Source organism: Zosterops lateralis, assembly GCF_965231275.1.
Source record: "Zosterops lateralis genome assembly, chromosome: 22".
NCBI classification, from domain to species: Eukaryota; Metazoa; Chordata; class Aves; order Passeriformes; family Zosteropidae; genus Zosterops; species Zosterops lateralis.
The window spans coordinates 548,767-576,231 of NC_139782.1; the positions used below are offsets into that span (position 1 = coordinate 548,767).

The window sequence follows — 27,465 nt, forward strand, 5'->3', positions numbered from 1 at the left end:
GCGGCGGCGGGTGCGGGTGCGGGTCTGGGCGGGGGCGGCCATGCTGCTCACCGTGTTCTGCCTGCGCCGCGACCGCTCCGAGATCACTTTCAACCTGCAGGTGGACGCCGACTTCGAGCTGCAGAACTTCCGCGCCCTTTGCGAGCTGGAATCCGGCATCCCGGCGGCTGAGAGCCAGGTCAGGGCCTGCACCCGCCCCCAGCACCGGGGAGGGCCCGGCCGGTGCCCCCGGGCCGGGAGCGGCCGTGCCCTCTTCTCCCGCAGGGTCGGGGTCTCCTGGGTCGGGAGCGGCCGTATCCCCCACGCCCCGCGGGGTCGGGTCCCAGGATCCCCCCCGCCCCGGCCGGAGTTTGGGATTGTTTAGGGTGGTGGGTCCCTCCCGGTTCCTCCCCTCACGGACCTTTGGGGTTTGGGGACAAACGCCTCGCCTTCCCCTCAAAATCCACTTAAGCGAGGGCTCCGAGTCCCCGGTGACTTGTGGTCAACGCTCGATCCGCGCCCGCCGCGCAGCTGAAAGGCAGAAAATAATGTGGGTTTGTTTTGGTTCGTTTTATGTTGAGGTTTCGGAGGAGTTTGATGCTTAAATGGGGCGGGAATTGGAACAAGAGGAACGGGAGTTGGAGCGCGGGGAAGGTGGTGACCCGTGAGTTCCTCCAACCCCAGGAAACGGGGCTAAAATGTTCGAGAAGGGGTTTATATATCCCATAAAACCCCTGCCCGATCTGGGACGGAAAGGGCATATTCAGTCTTTTCCTCCCTTTTTTCCACACAGATGTGGGGAACAGGCACATCTGTGTGGTTTTCCCAGGAAATATCCCCCTCCAGCCCGGATTCAGGGCTCACTCGTGTGCCAAAACATGGGGGAGGCTGCATGTGGGGGTGGCTCTGTCTGGGGTTTGCTCATGTTTTGGGTTCAGTCCCACGTTTGTGACCGTTTCTCTCCGTTTATTCTGGGCAGGGCGGTGTCGGCTCCTTTTCTCGGCGCCGGCCATGCCTGGCAGAGTTTGTGAAGTGGTGGCTTTTGCTTCCCGAGCCTTTTCCCAGTCTAAATTAACAAAGTGTATTTCCAGCCAAGCCAGGATTAGTCAGCGCTGGAAGAGCTGCTGCAGGGGCAGCCCTGGAGCTGTGGTGTCCCTCACCCAGCAAGTTCCTCACGTTTGGCTTTTCCTCTGCCTTGGGAGAGTCTTGTTTTTTGGAATGGGAGGTTGGTGGTGAGAGAGAAGGTCTCAGAACAGGGGTAGGAAATCCAGGTAGGGTGGGTTCTCTTTTAGGAAAAAAACTCTTGATTTTGGGCAAGTGGAAAGGGAGAACTCACCTCACACAAAGGTTCTGTCTCCAGCAACTCTCCTGTGGCTGCGTCACAGCCACCACTGAGCCCCCTGATCTGGGGACAACCGCTGTGTTGGGGACTCTGCCATGGCTTTGACATGTCCAAGTGTGAACTGGAGCACAAACTCCCCACTGTCACCTTTGTCACTTGTGTCATGGTGACCTGCAGCTCTGGGTCTGGTTTAGGATAATGAGGGGTCACTTCTCCACGTATTTTTTGTCAGGAATTCCCTTGTTTGAGTTTTTGCAGCACAGCTGATGTGTGTGGGGTTTGGATGCTGCCAGCCCCAAGCAAGGGGAGCAGCGCTGCGCTTTTGTAGCCACCTCTGCCTTCCTTCTGCTCATCCATCTGCCACTCGCGCATCATCCTGTGCCGCGTCGTGTCGTGTTTTCCAGGCAGTTATTTATCACTCCTCTTCCTCTTTCTGCCTGGTGTTTGTGAGGTGTTTTGAAGACCTTAAGTGAGGAGAACAAGTTGGACATCAGGAGGGCTTTCTTCATGGAAAGGGTGGTCAGGCCTTGGCAGCGGCTGCCCAGAGCAGTTTGGAGTCCCCATCCCTGGAGGTGTCCAAGGAAAGCCTGGACGTGGCACTCAGCGCTCTGGGCTGGTGATTGCACCTGATGATCTTGGAGAGCTTTTCCAGCTTCAACGATTCTGTGAGAGATTTATAAAGATACAAGTTATCAGTGAAGCAGCTCCTTATGTGGAAGGATTTTGCGTCCTTAAACCACAAATAGGCAGTTTTACATTTACCAAACTTGACTGTTTTCTGCCCTTTTTCCTCAGCCAAGGTGAATGTTGCATTGAAGGTGCTGTGTTGGCACTAGTGAGGATGAATTTCATTATAAGGGTCATGCAGGGGGGAGTAAACCACTCAGTATGTGGAGGAGGGTTAATCCCAACCTCATTCTCTGCTGGTTTGGGCAGTGAATTCCGGGTGCTGCAGTTTGAGGTGGGGCAGGGAGCTGTGAGGTGTCTGAGGGACGCCTGTGGGCACAGGTTGGTGAGATAACAGAGGTGGCTGCTCGTGGCTGTGGTGATAAGAGGAGCTGGGCGAGGCGAGGCGAGGGGAAATAATCTGATTTTTCACTCTCCTCCACACACCAAGGCCGTGGCTTTCTGGGAGAGGGGATAGGAGGCTCTCAGCTGAACCACACTCTTCATTCCTTCCCTTAATTTATTTTTTCTCTATGCCCTTCATGTGTGCCATGCTCAAGAATATTTGATGGGCCCAGGATTTGGCTTGATTGGTGGCTGCAGGTGCCATCTAGCACTCCTGGTTGGGGTTCCCTGCTCCATGGGAAGGTTCTACCCTCTAGCATCATGCACAGTGAATCCATCAGTGCCTGCATCCCTGTCTGAGTCACCTCCAGAAGAACCCGTGTCTGGTGCATGCCAGCCAGCAGAACTGCCACTGCATGCCAGCCAGCAGAACTGCCACGAACCAGACAATCAAAAGGCACCAAAATCCAATCAGTTTGTTTTAAGAGTGGAGCAGAATGGGTCATGAGTGGATTAATCTGAGCTGCTAATGGACATGGCATGAGTGCCAGGCACTTAATTCATTGTCTGGGATGTAAGGCTGAACGCTCATAAATCCAATCCCAGCAAGATGACAGAGGAAAAGCCTCACTTAAACTGATTAACTCGTCTCTTCCAGAGTGTCTGCGCAGGGAATCTGCCATTTCAGATTTGGGTGAGCAGCTGAGATTTATGACACACTGGCCGTCGCTGCAGCGGCACCGCCTCAGGCCAGTAACATGAGAGGCTGTGCCGAGGCTCTGCCAGCACCAGCTGACCTTGGTGGTGCCGCTGCTTGCTGCTGTCTTGTGGGGTAGAGGCCGCAATTTCAAATGGCTGCACACGGGCCCTGGGAGGGACTCAGCGTGTGAGGCAGTGCTGAGGTTGCACACTGGTGGTGGGAAGGAGATAGGAAGCTCATGCCTCATTCTGTCATGTGTGTTTCCCCCGTTCTCTGATTGCTGCCCTATGAGGTTCTGGTCATTGTGTTCCTCCTGCCTTGTCTTGCCTTGGCACTGCTGCTGACCATGGGTCTCTGCTGCTGGGTGCTGCAGGGAGAGTCTGTGTAAGATGTTGGAGTTGCTGGAGTGAAGCAATGAAAGTCCATAGTGTCAGCCAGACCTTAAGACAGGTAATGATTTTTTTTTGGGATCTTGTTGGATCTACTCCCTCTGATGGCATCGAGCAGAGAGCCACAGCCCATCCACGCCAGGACTGCGAAAGCTTCTCCCACGTGGCTCAGCCAGTCCCAACCTGTGGCAAACATGTTGTTGCTGAACTGGCCTTTTCCAGCCCCAAAGAGACACTAAACACTTGTGCGGCTAAACAAGGTGGTGTTTGTGAAATTTGATCATGTGCCTGAGGGGTTTAGGCCAAGTTCTCCATACTCTGGGCTTCTGCCAGGGCAGGAGGCAGCCAGGCTGATCTGCCTGGTCTCACTGCTCCAGTGACGGCACAGACAACTTGCGTTGCCAGATACCATTTCTGGGAACTTCTCTTCCAGCTTTATGTTACATTTTGGGCTTTCCCACAACTTAGGGCCTCTGTAGGTATTACAGATCTGATGTTCATGGAAGTGTTCTGTCGAGATTATTCACCTTTATCTCAGTGTTTTTATGTTTAGTCTGTGAAACCCTTGTTAAACCAGGTTATCAAAATAGAAGTGGATGTGACTTTGTGTTTTGTAGTCACAAGAAGTTAATTCCCTGCATGGACTGATGGCAGTTTTGAGAGCAGAGCCTTTGGCTGCTCTGAGTCTGGAGAGTTGCATCACTGGAGTGAACTGGAAAGCAAGGAGCTAATGATTAAGGTCCCTGTAAAACTGGTTATTCTGGGGAGTTGTGTCATGGGAAGAGGCAGAATGATGGATGTTGGGCTGGGTCATCCCTGGACTGGCACTGCTGACATGTCTGCTGTTGGTCCATGGTCAGTGGGTGCTGACTTGGGGTAGGGAATGCTGCAGAAATCGTCCGTGGCTTGTGTAGTCGTGGAGTTTGGAGTTTGAGAATGTGGACGGACAGTCCTGGTCAAGACTTGCTTCCCTCTAATGATCTTGGCCTCTGATCAGGGGAGACTGGCCCTTCTCCATGGTGCCAGCTGTCAAACCACAGCTGGATTTTGGCAAGACCCCAGCCCTGTGTTGTCCAACCATGAATGTGTGGAGGCCCTGCTATGCCTGAGGCTGGGGCCTGTGAGGACATCACACCTTCCCTTCTGAAACTTGAGATGGATCTGGAGGATTCTGGAATGTTTTTTTTTTCCTCCTACAACAAAATAACATTTTGCGCTTTTTTTCTAACTTTTTCTCTGCTTGGTGGTGCTGGTGGCTCCTGACACAGATTGTTTATGCGGAGCGGCCGCTGACTGACAACAGCAGGTCCTTGGCCTCCTATGGCTTGAAGGACGGGGACGTGGTGATCCTGCGCCAGAAGGAGACAGTGGAGCCACGGCCTTCTATGCGCTTCCCAGGTGAGAAAGGCTCCATGCCAGCACTGCCTGAGCCTGCCGAGATTCATCAACTCTTACCCAACACAGCTCCTGTCAGTGTCCTTTAGCACCTTCTGCAGAAAGTGCTGAGGGAGAGTGGCTTGGGTGAGTTAGCGGCATTTGTAAATGACCCAAAGGGCTTCTGATTCAGTGTTCTGAGGAAGCTAGTACCATTTTACTGTTCCTTTGGGGAAATGTGGAGGCAGTGAGGAGGTGACTGGTTCAGAACAGGCTTGGTAAGGGTGGGTGTGTTTTCCTACAACCGCTGGTTCCCTTCCCACTGCATGTGATGGCACAGGTGTGTGAGTGGCTCACACCCAGGAACAGCCTCTATGGACGTGTATCCTGAACCTGTCCTGTGGCAGATTGCCTGAGAAGCCACATCTTGCCAAACCCAGTGGCTTAATCATGTGTGCATGCCAAGGCTACTCTGAGAATGCCTGAGTGGAGCCCTGCATTTCTGTCCTGCCTTCCACAGCCACTCCTAGCAAATCCCAGTCATAAAATATTCCTAGAAAAGGTGCCACAGGCTGAGAAGGGTGTGGGAGCATTGATGAGGTCTTTGTCCTGCCTCAGCTGGAGGATGGGTACCTGCAATGCAGGTCTGCAGGAATGTTACTACTTTTTTTTCCCCCTGCTTTTTTTTTTAACCCGGGAGACTCTGAAGTGCCTCAGAGCCACTGGATTTAGCCCTGCAGGCCCTCCATGAGGGATTCACGTTTATGAAGCTGGGAATAACTAGTCAGCAAGTGCATTTCAGGGGATTAAAAATGGGGCAGACAGACGAGACCAATTACATAAATGCGCCAGCATTGCTAACCCAGGGATGTGGCTGCACTTCCGACACAAACTGCTGCTTATGGACTCTGCTGTTGTGCAGCATTGAAGGCAGTTCATCCTTCCCGTGGTTTTTCCAGCAGAACTGCAACCATGAAGCACCAACACCTCTCTTCTTCCTTTCAGGTCTGCCCAGGATAGATTTCAGCAGGATTGCTGTTCCTGGGACATCCACACAGCAGCAGCAGCCCCCAGCGCAGCGCCCGCGCCCATCACCTCCAGATGCACCCTCATTCCCTCAGGGCCTTGACAACCCAGCACTGCTGCGGGAGATGCTGCTAGCCAACCCCCATGAGCTGTCCCTGCTCAAGGAGCGTAACCCACCCCTGGCTGAGGCCTTGCTGAGCGGGGACCTTGGTGAGCTGGGCTTGGAGCTGGGTGGGGTCAGCTCCCATCAGAGGCAGCCCCAGGTGTTTAATGAGCTGGCATGTGCTGGAGATTCCTTGATGGTGCAGATAAAAGGTGCCAGTTGGGAGCACTCAACGCAGAGTTCTTCCATTTCTGGGTGTATTTCTCCTGCTTGGCATCTTTAATATCCTCTTTAATATCTCCTACTCAGAAATATCAGATGCACAGATAATTTGGGTGAATTGGTCTGTGAACACAAGTGACTCAGCTCTTGATTTTTACACTAAGACACTCCTTACTGCACATTTTCCAATAAAGGTGGTGTGTTTGCTGCATCCCAGATCCTGCTGAGACTCAACCGAGAACAGCACACTCCAAACCCAGCTCTGTGCATAGGGATCATGTGCTGTGAAAGTGAACTGCAGAAAGGGAGAGGGAAAGGAACAAGGAAATGGTGTCTTTTAGGAACTTTCTCAATAGAAATAGTCATAAATGTGTACGTTTCTGATAATCTTGGAAGTATGTCTGTGTTTTGGGCACAGTTGAAACCTCGTCCTTCACTTCCTCTGCAGGTGATATTGGTCCCTTGTTATTCCTGTGGTGAAAGATTTGAACTCTGGCATCCTTTAAGTGTGAAAAGAGAGGGGTTTTGAGTAGCAGCAGATGAGCTTCTGAATCTCTCCAGGATGTTTAGTTTGCAAATAAGTCCGGTTGAATGTGGAGAAATAAATAAAGAGAAGGAGCTTCTAGCAGGAGGCTTTATCCACTCTCAGGGTTACATCTGAGTGATTTCTCTCTGTTAGAGGAAACCAGAGAGGAATTCTCATGGATACTGTTAGCCTGGTTTGTTTTTAACTCTGCCTCTAGTTCGTATTCAGAGCTGAAGCTACATTCTTTGCACTCTCAGGCTTTTTCACGCATATTGCTGGGAGTTTTTCCATCACCTTAAGCAGGGGTGCTGCTCTTGGTACAGGAAACCAGAGGTTAAGCCCAGGACACCCAGAACTGGCTCCTCTGCTGCTCTGCCTGCTCTGTGCACATCAAGTTTTTACCCAGATGTGCATTTTCAGTCCCAAATTGCTGCATTGGGCTGTCAGGAGGAAGTGATTTAGGCTGGATTTGCCCTTGTCATGCTGCAGTGCTGCTACTAGCAGTGTTTGGGCATGGATCCAGCTCAGCTCCAGCTTGGATTCCCAAATATCTGCATAGTTCTGTGCCCCGTGGCTGTGCTGGATGAAGGCACCTGCTGTACAGGAGCCTGATTTCAAAAATCCTACAGTCAAATATACCCAATGCCTCCCTGAGCCTTTGAGTCAGAGCTGCTTCCTGGGAACGCATCTCTGGAAGCAAACTCAAACCTTCCCTGTGTGCAGACCTACACAGACTGCCAAGTCTTTTTGGGGACATACGTGATCCCATTCAAGCAGCAAAAAATGCCCAGAGGCCATCCGGAAGGTGGGAATCTAAAAACTGTAGTCTTAAAATGTGCATTTAGACCTGGCTAACACCACCTAGTTCCAGTGGTAGGCATTCAGCTTTAGGGATTATGATCTCTGTTTTTGCCATGTTCCTTGGGTTTGAAGGAAGTTTTGTTCTTAGCCTTTGTGTGGTTTTTAATTTTTTTTCCCTATAAAAATGTATGTGCTAGGAAATTTGAGTTTGATTGTGCAGTGTTTGGGTAGGGACATGAGGAGAGTGAGCTCTGTCCAGTTGCTGTTCATCTCAGCAGGTTCCCAGGTTTGCCACTGATCCTCTGAGGTCCATCCGCACTGCCCTCAGAGGAAGCTTTTTTCCATGTGCTGCTGAGTCTGTTCCTCAGCTGGCATCAAAAGAAGCGTTTGCTGTGCCAGAATTTGATTTGCAAGAGTAATTTCCAGTAAAAAGCATTTCTTTATCTCCATGTTCCCACAGAGAAATTCACCAGGGTGTTGCTGGAGCAACAGCAGGACCGAGCCCGGCGTGAACAGGAGAGGATCCGGCTCTATTCTGCTGACCCCTTTGATCTTGAGGCACAGGCCAAGATAGAAGAAGACATAAGGTGACAAACCAAAGTGGGCTTTGGGGTCCTCTTTGGGGAGAAAAAAATACTGTCTGCTTCCATCCATGGTGTTTTTTTCCTCAGATTCTAAGGCAGAATCTAAACACATTTCCTTGTATCGAGGAGTTTGTTTGCAGGGGGATGCTCTGGGCCCCTTTGCATGGAAGGTTGGGATTCGGGAACATGGAGGTGCACCCCATACTGGAGATGTGTCCAGCTGAGATCACAGAGTGTTGTTCCCTGTGAGGGTGGTGAGGCCCTGGCACAAGTTGCCAAGAGAAGCTGTGGCTGCCCCATCCCTGGAAGTGTTCAGGGTTGGACAGGGCTTGGAGCAACCTGGGATAGTGGAAGGTGTCCCTGCCCATGGCTGGATGGGCTTTAAGTTTTCTCCCAGCCCAAACCATTCTGGGACTGTGTGATATGGGGTGACAGCCCTGTTGTTTGTGCATGTGATGTCTTGGTGTGGGGAGGTGCCTGAGGTGATCCACTCTCGAAACCGGAGCACTTGTGGAAAGCACATCTCTTGAGAGGTGTGAGTCCAGTGCCCAGGGCATAGTTTGAACCCAGGAGCTGGTCTGGTGTACAGCAGCATGGCATTGTTTCTCCCAGCTGCCCCTGAGATTTGGTTTTGCATCCTGCTAATTGTTCTGTGTCTGGCTAATTCACTGATGAGAAGTTCTGCAGAAATGCATCCTGCTCATCAGCTTGCTCCGACTTGCTGCCTTCCAGATGTAATTGTGTTGGGCTGGTTTTTTCAGCTGAGTGGTAAATTCTGGAGTCAGTTCATGGCTGGTGGTTTTCCCCTGATAACAAAGTGTCTGGTACAGACCCATTGTTGGTCAGAACCAGAATTCACTGGTGGTAGGAGTGATCTCACATTACAACTGACAAGGTGTTGGTGCCAGGTAAACACTCAGCAATGCAGAAAATAGACACTTGTAGATAGTGAAACATTGCTCAGAGGCACAGGAATGCTTCCCTTCTTCCTTAGATGAGGGACAGATAAAGAGGTTGTGGCCAAGGTTCTGCAGCTGTTTGGGCTAAGCCGTCCCCAGATTTCACACTCCACTGAGTGAAAAATGAAACGGCATCAGAATCGAAGCCTTTTTCCTTTTTTGGGGTGATAAAGCTGTTTTGGATGCCTGTCACTTCCAAGATTATCCTGGGGTTGTGAGGGGTTTCTTGAAGAGCATTTTTTCTGTTGGTTTGAATTTGCATCAAGGCCTGATGCTCTTGGTGTTCTTTGTACCATTTTGCTCACCTCCCTCTATTCCTATGCCTGGAAAAGGAAAGATACCAAGGAAACCAGAGGATTTAAAAGTTTAGCTGCTGTGTGGGATTCCACTGATGTAGCTATTGGCAGCATTTCAGTGTACCCTCTGTGTGACTAATGAATCTACAGGTTTTTTGCTCTGAGTTCTCCAGGTTGACATGGATGGCAGGTTCCTGTTGGCAACACAATGCTGTCAGGAGCTGAGGTGTGAGTTAGGCAGGGGTTGGAAGGGGCAGTGGCTGCTAGGAAGTAACCCAATGTCTCTGGACTAAGCTGAGATCATTCGTAGCAATCTTCAGCTCCCAGGTCTGTTTCACTAAAGGAAGCAGCCTTTGTGGTTTAAATGTGTGTTTGTGAGGTGAGCAGCAGCAGGTGGGATTTCTGTGACTCAGAGGGATGTTACAAGATTTGGTTGACAGAACTTTTGATTTTTCTCTCTCTTGTCACAAAATTCAGGCAACAAAACATTGAAGAAAACATGACAATAGCAATGGAAGAGGCACCTGAGAGCTTTGGGCAGGTGGTGATGCTCTACATCAACTGCAAAGTCAATGGACACCCTGTGAAAGCCTTTGTGGACTCAGGTGCTTTCTCCACACTCTGCATCACTAAGGGCAACAGTAAACATTTCAGTAGTTTCCCCAAAAAAATCCTATAATAAAGGACTGCATGACAAGATTTTGGACTACTTTCTAAACCCTGAGCACAGCCTGGGCAAGCAGAGCAGATTGTTGAGAGAAGCAGTGTAGGAACACCCTGGATTAGGGCTCCTGGGAGAGTTTCTGAGACTTCCATACCTGGAAGGTCGCCACCATGTGCGAGTGTCTTGTCTCATTTTGCAGACGGGGATTTCACACATCTTTAATGTGATGGTTCCCATCCACATCCTGCCAGGGGATGTTCTTGGGGTTATTCCATCCCTACAGTAATGGTCAATGCCAACCCATGTGTGGGCAGCCAGGTCAGCACAGTGGGATTCACAGGAAGCCTTTATGTCCTGGGGGAGGTGAGTTGGTTTCCCAGCCACTGAGTGCCAGATCTTAAGCTCTTCCAGGAGAAAATATAAGTTTGTGCTAAGCCATCAGGATTTAACATGAATTCTGTTGATGGTAGGTGCCCAGATGACCATCATGAGCCAAGCCTGTGCTGAAAGGTGCAACATCATGAGGCTGGTGGATCGGCGGTGGGCTGGCATCGCTAAGGGTGTTGGGACACAGAAAATCATTGGCAGAGTGCACTTAGGTAAGTACTGGCATTTTTGGGGCAGCTTTAACAGGGTTTTGGCTGCATTTCCCACAATCTTGGCGCTGAGGATTGGTGCTGTAATTGTTAGGAGCTCCTGCAGAGTAAAATCAAAGTGCATCTGCAATGTGTTAGTTTGTCTTGGGCACAGAACTCTGTTTTCTGTCTCATTTAATGCTCTATTTTAATGGCATTACTGTAACACTTTGAGGTGAGGGAGTCCCAGGTCTGGCATACGTAGAGGTCATGTTCTCGAGGGGCAAAACCCAGGGTGAACATGAAACACCACAACCTTCCCTGTTTTGGGTGGGACTGCTGGGCAGGGTGAGCTACTCAGGAAGGGTTCCAGCACAGTGCATTGTTTGCTGTTCCTTTGGAAAGAGAAGCCTCTCTCTGCTGTTGTGCAGCTTTTCTGGATGGAGGACATTGTCTTTACTAGTGAAAAATCAGTTCTGTTTGCTGTTGCTGTTGCTTACACTTGGGCTTTAATAAACTGTTTTCAGCCCCTCAAGCTTGGAGGGTCAGAGAAGCAGCACTCAAGGTTCTTAGGTACATCAGCTTTTAAAATAATTACTCTGGGACCATGGCAGGCTTGGCAGTCCTGGGGCTTGCACAGGGACAGACTTTCTGTGACCAAAACAGTGCATTAGAGTGCTGGTTTCAGATTCGCCCAGACCTTTCCCTGTAGGTGGAAGAGCAGAAAGCAGATTTGTTGTGCTGTAGTGGGAACTTCTCTCCCTTATGTTTCAGCTCAGGTGCAGATTGAAGGGGATTTCCTGGCGTGCTCCTTCTCAATCCTTGAAGAGCAGCCCATGGACATGCTCCTAGGACTGGATATGCTTAAGAGGCATCAGGTATCAAAACCATTTTTGAAACAGTTATGTGGCTCTTGAAGGTTTAGTGAGAAGTGCAACATAAATGCCTCACCTGTGAATTCATAAGAATTTCCTGGGGAGAGTCGATGGTGGATTATCTTCCAGCCTAGAAGCATGTACACTACATCCATCATAGAGAGCTCTAGGGTGTCTAGCTGCTGCCTGGAGCTTTTTGCTCTGATCAGAGATGCTCAGAGCTTTCCAACTGAATGATTTATCCCAAATTGAGTCAGACAGAGGCCTTTGGTTAGAGCGGCTACTCCTGGCCCACCCTCACCTGCTGTGAGCCGTTCCCATTGGAGATGGATTGCCTGACCTTGTGTCTCCCTTTATCTCTGGGAGTTGCCTGGCTCTCCGCAGGCCCCTGATGTGTTGATGCTCTTTTGCAGTGCTCCATTGATCTCAAGAAGAATGTGCTGGTGATTGGCACCACAGGCTCGCAGACTTCGTTCCTGCCTGAGGGTGAGCTGCCTGAGTGCGCCCGGCTGGCATACGGCGCGGGGCGTGACGACGTGCAGCCTGAGGATATCGCTGACCAAGAGCTCGCAGAGGCAATACAGAAATCTGTAGAGGAAGCAGGTACCAGTAGGACCCCACTTAAAAGAGGAATCCATGTGGTTTTTTTGTTTGTTTTTTTGTTTGTTTGTTTGTTTGTTTGTTTGTTTGTTTGTTTTTCTGCATGTCAAGATGTTTGTGAGCAGTTCCCCTTCCAGCTCCTGGGAGCAGCATCAGCCGGTAAAGGGTGGAGAGAAGGGGGTTTGTTCTTGCTTGTGGTCTCTGAGTGCACTTCTCTCCTCCTTTCTGGGCTGCACAAAGGCACTCGGGGCTGTTTGCTGTTTATTTTGTGCTCTCCCTGCAGCTTCCCACCTGCTCTGGTTTCCTGCCTTTCCAGCTGTGGAGGTTAATGGTTGTCTGTGGCTGGGATCACGTTGTAGTGCCTGGCAGGGACGTGGGTCAGCAGCGGTGCTGCTGCAGTCTCGTGTGAGCACAGCTCTGGGGAGGCTCCTAAAACCCTGCTCTTATTGGCTGCACCACGTAAAAATAGAGCAGCTGTAGTGGTTACAAAAGTTCATGACAATTTTTAGAATTCACACTATTTCAGCATTTTTCCCTGGAATGGTGCTCATGCCCTTGGAGGGGGAATTGCCTCCTTGCAGTTGTTCTAACGTTCAAAAGCTGAATTCATGTCCTCAGCCTTAAACATGACCTGCAAAGAGAACTTTCATCCTCCTGCAGTTTTGTTCCCAGTATCCCTGGAATCCAAACTCTGCACAGATGTGATGGCTACAGAGTTTTGGTGACTGCAAAATTTAGTGAAGTGATTTTATTTTCAGCTAAAATAGGTGAAAGCTGAGCTATGAGCCAAAAACAGTCTGAAACTCAAGTTTTCTGTTCAACTCCTCCCTTAATTCAGTTTTTAGCTGAAGGGGAAATTCATTCTTTTTCCCCTGCTGTTCCACAGAAGCTGTGAATACCTCAGGGTGTATTCCTTAAGCCTTTTCCAAAACTTTTAAAGATAACATTTTATATCCAAGAGTTCTTTAGAGACCTTTGAGTTTTACTTTTCATTTTTCCTCTGAAAAAACACAGTAAATTCTGCCTCCTGCACACATGTAGAACTCTTTGCTGGGTCATGTTTAAGCTGATTAATTTGATTTCAACATTTTTCTTGCTATTTTTTTAAGACTCTAGTGTACCCATATTGAAATGAGAAAAAAGATTTAACCATATCTTATATATATATTTGTATGTTTATTAGATACTAAACTTCATATATATTTATCTATATATCTATATCTGTATCTATCCACATATATATATATGTGGATATATATAGTTGAAATGCACTGAAATTTTTCTTAACACTTCACAGTTACTGTTTGACAACCCAAAGAGTAAGCAGTTAGTTACAAATAATGAAGTTGATAATATTAAGGGGGGCACAGAACTGTACTTATTGCTCCATTTGGCCAGTTTTCTTCCATCCTAAGAATATAAGTTTTCCAGAAATGTAAAAAATCTCAGAAGGAAGGTCTGGCTTTAATTGAATCAGTAAGAAATAGTCTAAATGTGTGACTTTTCTAGCCAAATTTAAATGTTAATTAACTGAAGTTGCAGCCAGTAGAGAGAAACACAAACATGGATTTGACCTTGTGATCAGGTTTTGATGTCGCTAAAGGTCAGGCTCAGGAGCTTGGGCTCTTGTCCGTTCCCACAGCCTGGCAAGTGTAAATATTAGTTCTTTTCCTGTTAAAACCTGGAGCCTGATAGAGCCTGGGTTAGCTTTTGGAATATATTTCCAATTTGGATGAGGTTTTGAAGATATTATAGTTGGTTGGATTTAGTTCTCTGTTGAAAGAGAACTAAATTACAAGCAAACCTCAGCCCAAACGATGAGTCTTTACAATAAAAGCATTTTAGACAAGTTTTTTAAACAGAAAAGTGCCTGAAATTACTTAAATCCAAGCTGCTTATGTACCACATATGGTTCTAAGGACCATGAGGTTCAGGCCAATCAGCACTCAGACACTTTCTGTTGATGCTGAGCTCTAGAGGAATGTAAAAGATTCATGGGAATAGGAAATCCATTTTGTGTGTTCACTTAATGCTCATAGAACACTGAGGCACAGGACAAAAGTGGCTCTTGTTCAGATTGACTGTGACAGTCCTGACAGCTCTAGACACAGTACTAGCCTCTGGCCCATAGGCTTTTTTTGTTGGCTGTATCCTAAAATGTCAGCACATTTGCTCTTTCTCTCTTCCAAAACTTGAGTTGCTGCTAGGTGGTACCAAGAAAACCAAGAAAGGAAAAACCAGAAAACGGAAGAAGGCCAGAAAGAGAATTTGATGCAGCTCCAAAGAAGCTCAGCTCCCCACAACACATGTGTTCTTTTCTAACAGCTGGAATTTTTGCTGGCTTCCAGGAAGGAGATGGTACAACACAAATGGCTGCCTTCTCCTGGAGGCTATTAAAGTGGTTGTTTCGAATGAACCTGGATTATCCTTGAGCTTTATTTAATCCCTGAAGCCCACTTTAGGGAGTCTCATGATTTCTGTCAGGTGCCTTGATGGTGGTTCAGCACCTATGGGAGGAAGCTGAGGTGGTGGTGAAGTCCTGGTGGGGTTCACTGAGAACCAGAGCCTCCACGTCCTTATTTACCTCTGACGTCTTGATGCTCTTTTGTGCCCATTTCCCACCACTGGGGAACTCCATGATCATGGCAGATGTACAGACCTGGCAGCAAAACTGGAACTGTTTTGCTGAGGAGGAAGTGTAGCCAGGCAGTTCATCCCACACACACCGTTTCATCCAGGCAGCCTCAGTCCAAGTCACTGCCACCACAAACAACTCACTGTTCCTGGTACAGAGAGGAATTTATCCCTGATGGTGCACTTTGCGGAAAAGAGTTTGTTCCAGGTTTTAGCTGGTTCAATATCCCTGGTGGAGCTGGGACTCAGCTTCTGTGGCTACCCCAGGAGAAGGCTGACACTGAGGAGTGCTTGATGGAAAAGCTCCTGCTGCTACCGAAATGCAAATCCCTGATGTGTCTGATCAGACCCTTATTAAAGATCCAGCAGGTCAAAAGACAATTCTGCTTCCTCTCTGAAGGGTTGGTTTGTGAGTAGAGAGCATGAATGTAATCATTCCACATAGAAATCATGTCCCTCTGGTTTTCATCCATATCCTCTGTCACAAAGCTCGCTGCCACCCTTAGGAAAGATGAGCAGTGGAGTGGTGTCACAGCAGGTACTGCAATGGTTTTAGTTAACAGAAAATAAAAGGAACAAGGCTGAGGACAGAAAGGCAGATTTCTGTCGTGTTGTGGAATTTAAAGGGAATTGTGGCTGGAGCTGGAGGTGTAGGCATGGCAAGCTGTGCCCCAGTACTCCTGTAAAAAGAGACTTTAGGAAAACAGTGGTGTGTGTTTAAGACCCACCGAGTTTGGGAAGGGAGATGGCAGCAAATCACAGAGCACAGAGCCTGGGTGTGTGATCCTGGGCAGACAGGACTGTGGTGTCAGGACAGGTGCTCCTGCAAAGGTCATGTGAGTGATTTAACGAGCGCAAGAGCATTGATGCATCAGCAAGATCAGACTGTCAGCAAGATAAGGTCACTTAATCTCCCCTGATAACCACAGCCAGCATTTGGTGCTTCTGATAGAGATCTGCAATTCATCTGCTCTCTGTGAAGACAAGGAAGCAGCAAGCTGGGCTTGACTTCTGGCTGCTTCTCCTTTGCTTTGCTCTTCTCAGCCTTGGGCAGCAGTTCTTTTGGGGGATTTCTTTCCCCCTACAATCTGTACACTTTGCTTTTGCAGCCAGCTGGTGTTTGGACACCTTCTCTTGGGTCTGATGGCACTGCTGGGAGCACAAACCAAGATTTGTGTTGCCATCTCAGTTCCCATATCCCTGAAATGTGTCTCTTGAGTATTTCCAGCCAAAGAGAGAACAGACAAGTACAGCAGTAGACACATGTGTTATACTCTGTAGAGCTTACCAAGTGTCTAGTATCACCCACAGACTGCTCTGTAGCATAGACAGTACAAAACAGCCTTTAAATTGTACTCTGGCAGAGTTATTCTTGCCTTGATGTACCAAATTTACCAGGCAGAATAATTCTGGGAGGCAGGAGCTCCTGCAGCCTCCATGCCATTGTGCCGGACAGTCAGGAAGGGAGTTTTGCAGGACTGTAACCATGCATGGTGTGTGCTCTGAATGCTAACACAAATTTGGTGTGTTTGTTTCCTAATCCAAACAGAACGTCGGAAGCCTTGATGCATGTAGTGTGTGTTTACTGCAGCTGGAGTGGGCCACAGACCAGGTATTTAGAGCCACCTGTTCCAGTTTGTGCTGCTACATTGCCAGCGGTGCTTCTGCTGTGTCCTGACTGCTCCTTTCTTTCTGTCTTCCACAGAGAATAGTGACAAAGAAACTACCTCACTGGAAATGCCCTCATTACCAGCTTCTGATGGGTTTCAAAATCCAGTCCAGTCTTCAGGACTAAATTCCAAGATCTGTAATCCCGCAAATCAATTACTTGATCATTCTCTCTCTGCCCCTGCTTCAATTTGCTCATCTGAATCCAGCCTCGCAGAGCCCCTTGATCCTAGAGCCATCAAGACTTCTGACTCTTCACTTGAACACCAGATAACCCCAGAAAAAGAACATCCTCTGGTATTACAGCATCATTCCAATTGCTCTTCCTTGGCAAATAATCACCTCTCTCCACACACTGGAGATGGAACCTACTCCAGTCCAGCTTGCCTTTCACAGAAGACACTCAAAGAAACATTTAATACGGACATTTTAAAGGAATGTTATGCTAAAGGACAGGATCATGGTCAGGAACATCTTCTGGAAGTGACAAAAGTCAATTTGGGTGACACTGCTGCCAGGCACAGGCAGGATAAAGATGTCTGTCTGTCTTCAGAGCAGGAGCAAAAATATGAGCTTCCCACAGACCATCGGATGTGCAAAGAGCCAGAAAAGGAACATCTTGAGGAGCAAACTGAGACAACTGACCCAGAACTTCCTTGCTGTGGTGGTAGGGTTGAGAAACCTGCTGTGACAGAAGCCAAACAGCGAGAAAATCCTCCCATGGAAATGAGAGAGGGACTGGAGAGAGCAGGTCTTTCCTGTGTGAAAGGGAGTATCCAACTGTCAGCCTCCTATAGCCATGTGCACATGGAAGCCTCCATGGAAATAGATGCAGTGGAGCAGGCTGCAGCTGAAGCGCAGAGCTCAGCAAGGCAGCAAAAGCAGCAGACTGAGAACAGACATATATCCAACCTGAACTCGGAGGCCTTCTCCATGGAGGTGGAGTTGCTGAAGTCTCCATCCTCCTTGAGTGATCCACTTTCCACTAGTGATGTCCTGCAGTCTAAAAGCACTAGTGAAATTCCTGCAGAGTATCATGAGTTGGCTAATTTGGCAGCAGACAGCTCTTCCCCCTCCAGCACCCAACAGCTGGACATGGATCCAGGAAGACTTGCAGAAGAGCCATGTTTCCCTCTAGCATCAGCCTTGAAAGAGCTTCACAAACTCTTGGTTGTCAGTCGGAAAGGAGAATGTAAGATCCTTGCCTCGGAAGAATTCTCACAGCTGGAAATGGTTCACAGAGAGCCAGCAGTGCAGCAGAAGGGACTTCCTGAAGGTGAGCAGAAAGGCTTGGATCCAGCCAGCCAGGAACAGAGCTGTTCCTTTGCCGAGGTGAGGTCTGAGGGTGGAGAAGCAGAGGGGAGCCAGCCTTGTGATTCTGGCAGAGAGCACATAAGCACCAGGCCCATCAGTCCTGGGCAGCCTTCACTCGGGGGAGGTTCTTTAGAGAGGCAGAAAGGTTCAGGCAAGAGCGATGTGGTCGTGGTGAGTTCTGCAGCCACCCCTGGCCAGCAGCAGAGCCCAGAGCAGAGGGAGGTTTTGACAGGAGGTTCTCAGAGTCCACCTAGTCCAACTTCGGAGCAAAGCACACCTGTTTCCTCCATACCTGCTTCGGGTGAAGGAGCATCACAGGATACTCAGCGACTGTTCACAGGAGCACCTGGGAGAAGTGACAGTGCTGGTCCCGAAGGTCCGTGGCCGGTGGGTGGGAGTGAGGAACCACCACTGAGCCCCCCAGCTGCCTACACCAGACTGACCACAGGGGCTTCTTCACCCCCTGCTTTCCCTGTGTCTGATATTGACCGGATCCTCGGTGCTGGTTTTACCCCACAGGAAGCTCTCCAGGCCTTGGAGCAAGCGGGTGGAAATGCAGATCTTGCCCTTCTCATTTTGCTAGCCAAGAGCATCGTTGTTCCCACATAACTGTGGAAGAGGGAGCTGACTGGGGGATCTTTTCTTCTACAGGAGTATCTCAATTACACACCACTATGGATGAGCAGAATGTTGAGCCAGATTTTTTTCATTATTTGCAGCCAAAGTAACACGTTGCTTCTGTTTCACTTGTTAAGATTTGGGCTTTGAAAGGAAAGAAAATGTCCTTGCATTGTATGGACAGAATAGCTTTTAATCATGTACTGGATTAAAACTACTGGTTTTATTTAAATGTATAATTTTAGAATAACCTCCAATGCTATGAATAAAAAGCAGCAGCCACTGCGCTCACTGCCCTGTCAGACACAAAGCAGGTTGTGATGGGAATTGGCCACATGTGCACAGGAGGGGAGGTGCACACTGAGTCCAATGTGGACTCTGGATTTGTTGCAGCTCCTTGGAACCCAGCAACCAGCTGTTGAAATTATTCTGGCAGCTACTGAAGGTGTGTAGATGCTCATGGATGTGTAAGGCTTTGCCAGAGGAGCAAGGGGGTTTCATGTGCACAGGGAAGGCTGATGCTTTTGCCAAACCCTTTTATGCTTTGATTTAGAGTTGGACTCAATGATTATTGTGTGCCCCTTCCAACTCAGAATATTCTATGATGCTTTTGGGCCAGTGTGTTCCAATTTACAACATGGGGATAGAAGAAGGGAAGGGATGGAATTTGGTGCTACCAAAACTTACAAGATACATTTTAACTTATTTGGAGATGTTCTGATATTAACTGTAGGGATGGCAGGGGGGAGGAAAAAGGAGTATTGACATTTTTTTCTAGCCTTGCCCACATCATGTTTTTCCTCATGCAAAAAGAACAAGTTCAACCAATTTAAGGCTAAACCTTAATGATGAATTTGTTTAACAAACCTACTGTGTGTCACAGCTCTAAATCTCCCTGTACCTAGGGAAGAATGAGCTTCATCTCAGTGGCTCTGAGCAGGGTTGTGATTGGAAGAAGGAAGAATCTGCTTTGCTGTGGTTTGTCTAGATGTCTGGGTTTGATAGGCCTCTTGGCTGTGGAATGCCATGGCTGGGGGTGCTGATCTTGCCACCTCCTCAAGAGCGAAGACTCTCCAGCAGGGTTCACGGAACAAATGCACTGATGTAGCTTCTGCGTTACAACTATCATGGCTTTCTGGGACATCTCTGGTGACTCACCTGAGTGGTGAGGCGTCACTGAGCTGTGCTGTAGGAAGCCCTTTCCAGATGCTTCTTTGAGGGAGAAGAACTCCTTTGTGATACTCTGCAAAGCCCTAAGACTCTGTCAGGGCTTGAGAAGGGAAAGGAGAGCATGGCTGAAAACAAGTTATAAGTAGGAGTTTTGATTTAGTCCCACTTGCAAATCTCAGAAATGGCTTTGTGTTAGGTGTTCGTCTTGAACTTGACACGTTGAGCTAAACCTGGAGCTCAGCAGAGTCGGACACATTTTTGTTCATGGCTTTCATGTGTTGTTGTGGTTGTCTCAGGCCTGTGTCCTGGTGTTTGTGTTCCCTGTTTCTTTAGCAGGTCTCCTGTGTGTGTGCTGGGCTGTTTTTATGCAGGTGGCATTTAAAAACAACACAGATTTGGTTTCATCTGTCATCTCACAGGAGTTTGTGCTGTCATTGAGTGCTGGTGTCAGATTTGCCTCAGACACTTGGACAGCCAGGAGATCCTCTGAATTAATAAAGGGCTTTTAGGCATTCTGCTGTCAATTGGAGCTTCTCCATGAGCTGGGATGGTACCATCCAGACCTGGAGCTCTCAGACAGGTTTTGCTTATATCTCTCTGCTTGTGATGCCAGCAGCAGGCACTACTCCATGTGGGAAGCAGTGCTTGGCTGTCTGGAGCAGGATCCAGTGATTCACTTGAGGCTCTGCTCAAAATGAGTTACTGAAGCCGGACTGCAGCTTTCTCATCTTCATTGGGCAGGTGATAGAATTACCCCTGCTGAAGGTTTGGTTTAATATTCTTCTTGCGATGAGCACCTCAAATGAGCAGAAGCCCCTCTGTGAAGGGCAATGCTTGAGCTGGTACAGGAGTACAATATCAGCAGGTCTCTCTAAAAGCCTTAGGAAATCGGATCTATCAGACCCATTCCTGTCTGTATCAGTTTCACCATCAGGAGTAACAGCAATGAGGCTTCCAGATCCAGAGCGACTTCAGATGGCTGAATCTGCTCCCAGTTGGCAGTGGGGCTTGGTGAAGTGGTCCTGGGAACAAAGTTGCACGGCAGCCAGGGGCAGGTTGGCTCTCTTGTATGTGGGAGAGCTGAACCTGTACCCTTTTCCTGTACGTGGATCTACTGCCAGCTGCTTGAAGCAGCAGATGTTGGCCACTCTCTGTTGGCTACTCAGTGTTAGCCCCTTGTATCACTCTCTGTTTTAGAAGCTGTTGCTCAGCTGGCCCAAGTGGTGCTGCTTTGCACCAAGCTGGTGATAGGCTCTACTCTCATGGCCATGCTGACTTTGGCTGTGCATACAGAATTTATGCTATAAAATCTTTAGAGCATCAGCCAATCTGCTTCAATGCTCTCTTTTATTCCTTGTCAAATATAAGTTTTGAATCCCACCCTTCTGCCAAAGGTATATGGAGGCATTTATCCATAGTGCTAGAATTCCATGGGTAACTCTCTCCAAACTGCTAGAAATAAACTCTGACCCCCAACTGATAAATATTTCTAAAACTCTTTTATCAAGCAGGTCCAAGCCTGGTGATTTAAATTTCTTCATTTCCAAGCCTTGCTTTGAGTGAATGGCTATATGCTGCTAAATTAGTGAATAATTTTTTTAGGAGCAAGATTTAGTATAAAACTGGGGAAGTGGAAGATTAAAAAAAAATGTAATAGAATGTGTGTTTAGCAAGCACTGTCTAAAAGTTGTCTTTGTTTCAACATGTGTCCTCTCTGCTGCATGCACACACACATCCTCCGTTCAGCCTCCTGCAGTCCCTTCACTGGTCCCTCTTGTCGTGGTTTGAAAGCAAAACGAGTGGGAGGCTCCAACTCAGAAATATAATTTAATAAGAAAGAAGGTAAAAAAGATAAAAATAAAATAAATGCGATAACACAAAGGACCACTGACAGAGTCAGAATACAACTTGAACAGGGTAGTGGAAGCAGTCCAGATGAGATGGTCTTTCTGAAGCAGTGATCTTGTAGAAAGGTCTGGTAGCTCTGCTCCTCTGGGAATACAGTGGGTCAGGGCTACTTGCACTGTCCCACATACCAGCTTATATCCAGGTGAGAATGCTTGGCTCCTCCCCCTGGGCAGAGCATCTCACAATAGGATGAGGAGTTGTGAAGTGGGTCCTTGATGCCCCATTAAACAGAGATAACTCCTGGAGGGAGTTACCTGTGAGTCATGGGCCAGGTGTTGATGGGCCATTAGCAGAAGACACCCCAAAGGCCATTAGCAGAAGACACCCTTGGGAAAACACTAGCCCACCTGGTTTCAACGGTTCCTGAAGATGGTGATAGAATAAATACTTTGTGTACATCCTACACTGCAACCCAGGACACCTCTGCTGACCTGGCCCACAGAGTGGGAGTATTTATAGGAAAGAGGGATGGCAGAGTGCTATGACTTATTGGCTACAATGGAAGATAAAGGTACCACCAACAGCTGTTCAGGTTTCCAAGGAGCCAGGTATTTCAGCCTAAAACCAGGCACTTTGTTCTTTTCCCACTCATTAACAACTGCTGCAGTGTCCTAATGTCACATCGCTTAAGAAAGGGATTTCACCATGGAAGTCCAGCTCTAGAGGGTAAAGCAGTGCTCAGAAGCTGCTTTGTAAAGCTGTCAGCACCTCTGGGGACCCATGTGGGTCTGTAGAGTTTCTTTTTGGCTGTGCCTTGGAGCTACTCCTGGTTTCTGAGATTTAGTTTTTTCCTTAAAAATACTGAAGGAATTCACTTGGCCTCTTGGTGACTCTGTGTTTGTGTACACAAAGCCACAGATGAACGTAGAGGTGACATTTAGTGGAATCCCAACATCTGGAAGTTTCTGGGCATGGGTACTTCTGACAAGAGGAGGGCCTATTCTGGTGACTGTCTCGGGCATGTTTGCCTGCTGCAGGACAAAGCTGAGCTATGCTGTTACTGTGACAATCTCTGCCTCCTTGCTGTGTATGTTTAATTTTCTGTGTAGACACTAGGTCTCCAGGACTGTTAATCTTGTACGTCCTCCATGTTCCCTTCTTCCATCTCTCTCGCCATCTCCTCTTCTCAAAAGTAGCAATATTTAAGTGTACCTGCTGAATGCTCAACTTCAGATCAGTTTTCTATAAAACTATGCCATTAACGAACAAAAGGAGGAGCAGGTCCTAGAGGTTTCTTCACCAGACTTGGACTTCCTGCCGAACGGCTCCCCAGAACTCTAACAGAAATTCAAAGAGGAGAAATCCAGAGGTATTTCTGTCTGCCTCTCTTGGAAGTCAGCTTGGGAAACAGGGTTGGTTTCATGTACATCATTCCCCTCTGAAGTGCTCAAGAGATTTCTTCCTGCACTGTGTAGACGAGGCTTAGTCTGTGATCCAAAGCACAGTGGTTCAGGTCACACTTTGACTGATGCTTCAGAGTTTTATAGACTCAGTTAGGGAACTTGAGGGAATCAATTCTCAGGAATCCTAAAGCTGGTTGCGTTTTCTGTCATTGACTCTTGTGGGCTGAACACACTGTGGCTGTGGCCTCACAGGCAGCTGAAGAGAGGAGTGGGTGTGTCATCAATGAGATGTGGTTCTGCCCAAATACACACTTGATTCTTTTTTTGATTTTTTTTTTTTTTTTTAATATTGGGGGACTGTTTATCAACAAATTATGTGTAAAAAAATTTGATATTTAAAAAAAATAAATAAACACTTTATCATAATGTTGCTTGGTTGGTCTGTATTTCTGAGGTTGGCAGCTCTGCACTCAAGTCCTTCACTGCTTTTTTCCCAAAGCCAATGGATTTTCTGTAACACAAATGCTGCCATTTTGAACGTAATGAGTAGAAATCTGTGGGTAAAATTACTCCAGTTGGGAGGGCCTGAGAACAGACTTGAGAAAATTCCTGTATTCCCTTTCTTTGGGGTTGGGCTGTTGGGTCCTTCATGGAGGACTTGGAAAACAACAGAGTAAACACAAAACATAGCACTTAGCCGTGGCACTGTCTGCTGGGAAAGTGAACGGGACACTCTTTGTCTCCTACATAAATACCTCATTTCCAGCCCAGTTAGCAGATGGTTTTATTTTTCTGGAGCTGGAAGCTAATTTCTTGGGACATTAAAAAAACTGGCATTTAAAGTCCAGGAAAGCTCATGAGAGTTTTAGTTAGAAGTAGCTTTTTTTAGTCCCATTCTCTTAGTGTCACATAGTAGAACAGGTTTTAGAAAGGAAGCATAGAGGATATTCCCCCTCTGAAACTTGAGGCAAAGTCACTAACCTAAGGTCCTCTCACAGAGGAGCATTTCCTTTTTTAGATCCAGAAAAACTTCCACTTTTCCTTGAGACAGCACTGAGGTTTTGGCCATTTTAAATCCCTGCTAACCAGAGCTGTGGATGCTGGTGACAGGTGAGAGAGACACAAACACAATGAGTTATGATTCAGTGACTGATCAACTGGGTAATGGTTTCCTCTTCACATGTTCAGAGCTCTGCATGTGATGCTGGTGTCACTGTTAGAGCTAAATAAGGTCATCAATTATCACGCAAAACTGCATTTTGAATTCAGCTCTCAGGGTGAGAAAAGGGAAGGTTTGATGTGTGGGCTGCTACAGTGTCATACATACATTGGCCAAAGGGTTGCTGTGATTTCTTCTGCTGGGAGATGATTTAAGGATTGAATGCTCTGGTTCAAAATTATTTTGAGTACTTGGGCCTTGTCTGTTCTGCTTGATGGTTTTATTTTGGTAATGTATAAAATTAAGATTAATGACACAGTTGTGTTCATGTTTGGGATTGTCCCAATCTGAATTGCCCTGATGTCCAGAAGCTTAAGGGTATGTTGTGGCTGCCCCGGATCTCTGGAAGTATCCCAGGCCAGGTTGGATGGGGCTTGGAGCAGCCTGGGACAGTGGAAGGTCCCAGAGCAGGAATGGAACAGTATGAGCTTTAAGGTCCCTTCAACCCAAACCATTCTGTGATTCCATGAACTGGGGCACTGGCATCCTGAAATCTGCAGCCTTTATACAGCCAAGAGATGGTCAGGCCCCATGAAATAAATGTACACTCCAGATTGGTGCTTTACTTGGTTATCTTTTGTGGGCCTTTAGGAGTAGAGGTCTGGAGTTATTTAAAAATAACAGCTGAAGGTTTTTTGAGCAGTCATGTGGATGCAGCGGCTGCATTAAGAGCAAGAGTGGGATGCAGAGAGGTGAGTGTTCATGCAATTTTCTTCCTCAGAATAGTTCAAGGAATGGTCAGCAGAAGCAACATGACTGAGCCGTCGCTCAGGAATTCCACAATACCTCCCATCAGCCCCTGCCTGGCCCCTCTGCAGTCTCATGTCTGAGTGTGTGCCTGGTGCGGCTTTGCCAAGGTAACCACTTTTTGGGCAGGTTTGTCACCAGAATGGGATTTGGGAAATCCTGCTGGCCCACCTGGCTTTTGATTCACTGTGATCTTACATTGATTATCTGCTTTGCCTCATTCCCTGGGGGTACATTGGGGGTTGTCAGGATCCCTGGAAGTGTAACCACTACACTATGACATAATTACCTCCAGCAACTACATGTGCTAATGACAAGGTGCCATAGTGTTTGCCAATAAAGCACTGAGTCAAACAAGGATGCGAGTGGTTGGTGATTGAGATCCCTCCCAACAGTCACTGCCAAAGGAATGTCTGGTTCCCAGTCTCTTTGTTAACAAATGGAAATGGGAAGGGGTTTAAAACCAAACCACTTGTGCCTGTAGAAATGGAGGTGTGCTCACAGGACTCACTGTTGACTTATCCTTATAACCCAGCAGTTTCTTCCATGGTTTTCCTAATATTATTTTTTTTCCTACTGGAATCCATACTGCAATTCCTGAAGTGTTTCTTGTCCCTCTTTAATTTCCCCCTGAATCATTGGCATTACTGAGGTGCCTTATGACTATACTGCATGAGGTGGTATTTTGGGAGTATCTTGCACATAACACACCTTGCTGCAGAAGTTGATTCCCCTCGGTGATTCACTCTGTCCTTCCTCACTCTACATCTGTGACAAGTTGCCTGATGGCTCTTCTCCTTGGGGATTATGTTCTCCATGCCAGCTTTGGGTTGCAAATATTGAGCAGAGTTAGAAATCTCTTGGGAAGAGGGTAGGAAGCAACCCAGCATGTGGTGGGAGTGGGATGGATCCTCCCAAGCTTTTCTAAGGAGAATGGGAGCTGTCTCAATGCTAGGAGTGGGGAATTTTCCATGTAAATCCATAACTGTGTGGTGGGTGCTTTAAGGGATTATAACCAACTTGTTTTACTTGAAGTGAAACAAATATTTGGGGCATTCAAAACATTCAGGAAAACAGCAGGACACCAGGAAGTCTGTTCTGCCATAGAATCCCAGAGTGATTTGGGTTGGAAGGGACCTTAAAGCTCACTCTAAACCCCATGGAATTATATAGATGCTGCACCTGGTGCCTCTAGAGCAACGAGGAATGCAAATGTGTGCTTGTACCTGCTGGTGCTGTATGGCTCGTTTGCCTTATACTTTATTCTTTAAATCCTAAAAATCACCAGAAAGAATAAACTGGTGTGTGGGATCTGTTGGGCTGCTTTACAAGCAGCTGACTTTAGTCTCTCCAGTGACTTGTTTGGGATCAGGCTTGGGTGTTTCAGGCTCAGGACTTGCTCCATTCCACACCCAGCCCCAGTTCAGCCGGAGAGAGTCACCCTCCTCCCTACAAGATAAGCTCTGATCCTTGGGATCACCCTTAAGCAATGTTTCTACTTCTCCAGAGGCTGGTGGGGAGCTGGGAAACGAATTTTTTTGTTTGGCTCAGTTTTAACCCAAACACCCTTCCCTTCCCTTCCCTTCCCTTCCCTTCCCTTCCCTTCCCTTCCCTTCCCTTCCCTTCCCTTCCCTTCCCTTCCCATTTCCAAAGCTGTTAAACTGACTGGGCCATTCTTGCAGGGGAAGAGCAGGCTTAGCCTTTTCCATCCAAGCCCTTGCTCAGCCCTTTCCTTCCCTGCCAGCGGGTTATTTATGGAGGAAGGAGTGGGAATGGCAGGGAATGTGCTCCTGGAAGCTGCTGGCTTTCATGTTTTTTAATTGCTTTTACTTTCAGTTCCATTTTCAGTTACAAGGGTCAGGTGATGCAGGTGCTAGGGCAGCCCCGAGTCACAATCCTTCACCTTAGCCTCAGGTTTTATTTATCATAAGTCTTTTCACCAACTCCTGTCTCTGTCCTGTGATGGTAGGTGGGACTTGTATTTGAGGAAAAGTTCCCACCAATGGAGGCTTAGGCTGGAACAATCTCATTTTTGGATCCATGGTGCCACCCAGCACAGGGACCCCAACAAAGAGCTGGATCCCCCATTTCAGGTTGCTGGAGCAGAACTTAAGGAAGCACTGCTGGAGCCCAAGGTGGTGGAGTGCCATATGGGTCCTCCATTTCCCTCTCACCACTGATAATTTCCTTTGAGGCCAGCAACCCAAAGTGCAGCAAAGCTGCAGGCTGGGCCCTGGCTCAGAGAGCTGGGTGGCTGGTGTCCCCCTCGTGTCCCCTAACCCACTGTGTGTCCACCCAACAGCACTGTTCCCCTGGGCTGTGAGGGAACCAACACCATCGCCCCTTATCCCACTCACATCCCTCCTTGCTATGAGAGAACCAATGCCACCTTCTCTTGTGTCCCCTCACCGTGTCATGGGAGTCCCAAATGCCATCTCCCCTCACTGAGGTCAGGGCCATGACAGACTCAAGGCCATCTCCTCTCATGCCCCTCAGTGTCCCCAGTGGTATCTCTCCCCACATCCCCTCACTATTCCCAGGGCTGTGAGTGAGCCAGTGCCACATCCCTACATGCTCTCACTGTCCTCAACATCATATCTCCTCATGTCCCCTCAATGAGCCCTGGGCTGTGAGGGACCCAGTGCCACTTTCCCTCACTGTCCACAGTGGCACATCCCCTCGCGTCCCCTCACTATCTACTGACTCCTCAACTCACACTATCTACTCACTCCTCTACTCCTCCTCAACTGTCTCCAACGCCATCTCCCCTCAGGGGCTCATGAGAGATCCACCACCATCTCCCCTCACGGTCTCCTTG

General features: G+C 48.0%; 2 protein-coding genes across 4 annotated transcripts; both read left to right on the plus strand.

Annotated features, from left to right (window-relative positions):
- The first annotated feature begins 10 nt into the window (after positions 1-10).
- Positions 11-16,498, plus strand: DDI2 (DNA damage inducible 1 homolog 2). 3 transcript variants are annotated; one of them, XM_083876762.1, is made up of 10 exons: positions 11-178; positions 4,690-4,819; positions 5,801-6,031; positions 7,934-8,060; positions 9,790-9,917; positions 10,447-10,575; positions 11,326-11,429; positions 11,840-12,029; positions 16,210-16,272; positions 16,366-16,498. In XM_083876762.1, the coding sequence occupies exons 1-9, from the start codon at positions 41-43 to the stop codon at positions 16,224-16,226; spliced, it is 1,194 nt and encodes a 397-aa protein (XP_083732888.1). In that variant the 5' UTR covers positions 11-40; the 3' UTR covers positions 16,227-16,272; positions 16,366-16,498. The 3 variants fall into 3 exon arrangements, with proteins under 3 accessions (XP_083732888.1, XP_083732886.1, XP_083732887.1); XM_083876760.1 differs by lacking the exons at positions 16,210-16,272; positions 16,366-16,498 and adding an exon at positions 14,224-14,440; XM_083876761.1 differs by lacking the exons at positions 16,210-16,272; positions 16,366-16,498 and adding an exon at positions 14,234-14,440.
- On the plus strand, positions 16,398-23,422 carry RSC1A1 (regulator of solute carriers 1; the record flags this gene model as incomplete). The annotated part of the gene is made up of 1 exon (XM_083876759.1): positions 16,398-23,422. One exon carries the CDS (start codon positions 16,398-16,400, stop codon positions 18,249-18,251), a length of 1,854 nt encoding a protein of 617 aa, XP_083732885.1. The 3' UTR covers positions 18,252-23,422.
- Between the last annotated feature and the right edge of the window lie 4,043 nt (positions 23,423-27,465).